At 50.0% G+C, this 1,342-nt stretch overlaps 1 protein-coding gene across 1 annotated transcript; it reads left to right on the top strand.

The window, feature by feature from the left end:
• Window positions 1-390: 390 nt before the first annotated feature.
• Window positions 391-864, top strand: DQ04_21031000 (putative dihydroceramide synthase; the record flags this gene model as incomplete). The annotated part of the gene is made up of 1 exon (XM_009317976.1): window positions 391-864. The coding sequence occupies one exon, from the start codon at window positions 391-393 to the stop codon at window positions 862-864; it is 474 nt and encodes a 157-aa protein (XP_009316251.1).
• Window positions 865-1,342: the final 478 nt, after the last annotated feature.

Below are 1,342 nucleotides of genomic sequence, written 5' to 3' on the forward strand. Positions count from 1 at the left end.
AACGAGCTGTGGGAGCGACGGCGCCAAGGCGACGTACCTGAGCAAGGGGCAGCGCGGCAAGCTGAAGAAGTTCCAGAGCCAACTGTGGCTTTCCGCCTTCTACACCGCGTCGACCGTCTTTGGCTACATCGTGCAGCGGGACAAGCCGTGGTTCGGCCTCCCGCTCAGCGCGGCCAACTGCTTTAGCTTCGTGCCGCAACCGGACGTCCCGGATCCGGAGCTGCTGCACTACTACCGCTACGGCCTCGGTTTCTACCTGTCGGAGAGCGTCGCACTGCTGATGGAGCAAGACATGAAGCGCTCTGACTTCTTGGAGTACGTGATTCACCACATTGTAACGATCGCCCTGATAGTTAATTCNTCCTGTTTATCCATGACGCCAGCGACATCATGCTGGCGGTGAGCAAGTCCATAAACTACGTTGTGAGTGCAGACACGAAACGCCAGCAGAAGGCTGTGCGCCTGAAGGGGAAGGGTGCGGGGACCACAGCGGCGGCGCCATGCCTCCTCTACAGACTCGTCTTTAACGATGCAGTAGTGACTGGGTGTTTTGTTGCCTTTGTGGTGCTGTTCGCGTTCTTCCGGCTTGTTTGTTTGCCTTTCCTGGCGAGGGCAACCCTTTTACTTGGACCAAAATATCGCACGTTTACGCTGAGCCACTGGATAATGGTGCTTTTTCTTCATGTTGTCTTGCAGGGACTGCATGTTTACTGGTTTGCGCTCATCGTGAAGCTGGCGATACATATTTTCACTGGAGGTCCATGTGCTGACATCCGCTCCGATAATGACACGGAGGAGGATGACGATATATATAGCAGCGCAGGAAATGCTGTGACATTAAAAAATGTGAATGAGGCAGGATGAGTCTCATATTATGTTGGACCGGTTGGGATTCCTTTCCTAGGCACACAGAAAAATGATTGCTGTCATTTTCCTAGTGTGATCCGCACGTTGGTGTATATGCGTAGGTTTTTTTTGTTGGTTTGCTTCAATATGGCACCTTAACGTAGTTTTGTTGTGACTTTCTGTTGTTGTTTTTGTGTTTTGTGTGTCGTCCGTGTTTATATGTTAATATATGGTGTGCGTTTTGTGCTACGCTTTTGTGGTCCCAGATCTACACGCCAGCTGATAGATGCGGTTGGGAAGAATGACAATATTGAAGGTGAATTACGGCTTCTTTTTGTTTGTAGGCGGCGGTATGACACTTTTGCCGCACAACATGAAGATGGGTCACGCTCAGTTGAGGTGGTTCCAGTAATCCTTGAGTGTTTCATCGTCTGTTTGGTTCTTCTTCTTGCTTGTGTATATCTGCTCCCTTGTTTGTCGTGGTCTTTTTTTTTTT

This window comes from Trypanosoma grayi (genome assembly GCF_000691245.1).
Source record: "Trypanosoma grayi strain ANR4 Tgr_2103_V1, whole genome shotgun sequence".
NCBI classification, from domain to species: Eukaryota; Euglenozoa; class Kinetoplastea; order Trypanosomatida; family Trypanosomatidae; genus Trypanosoma; species Trypanosoma grayi.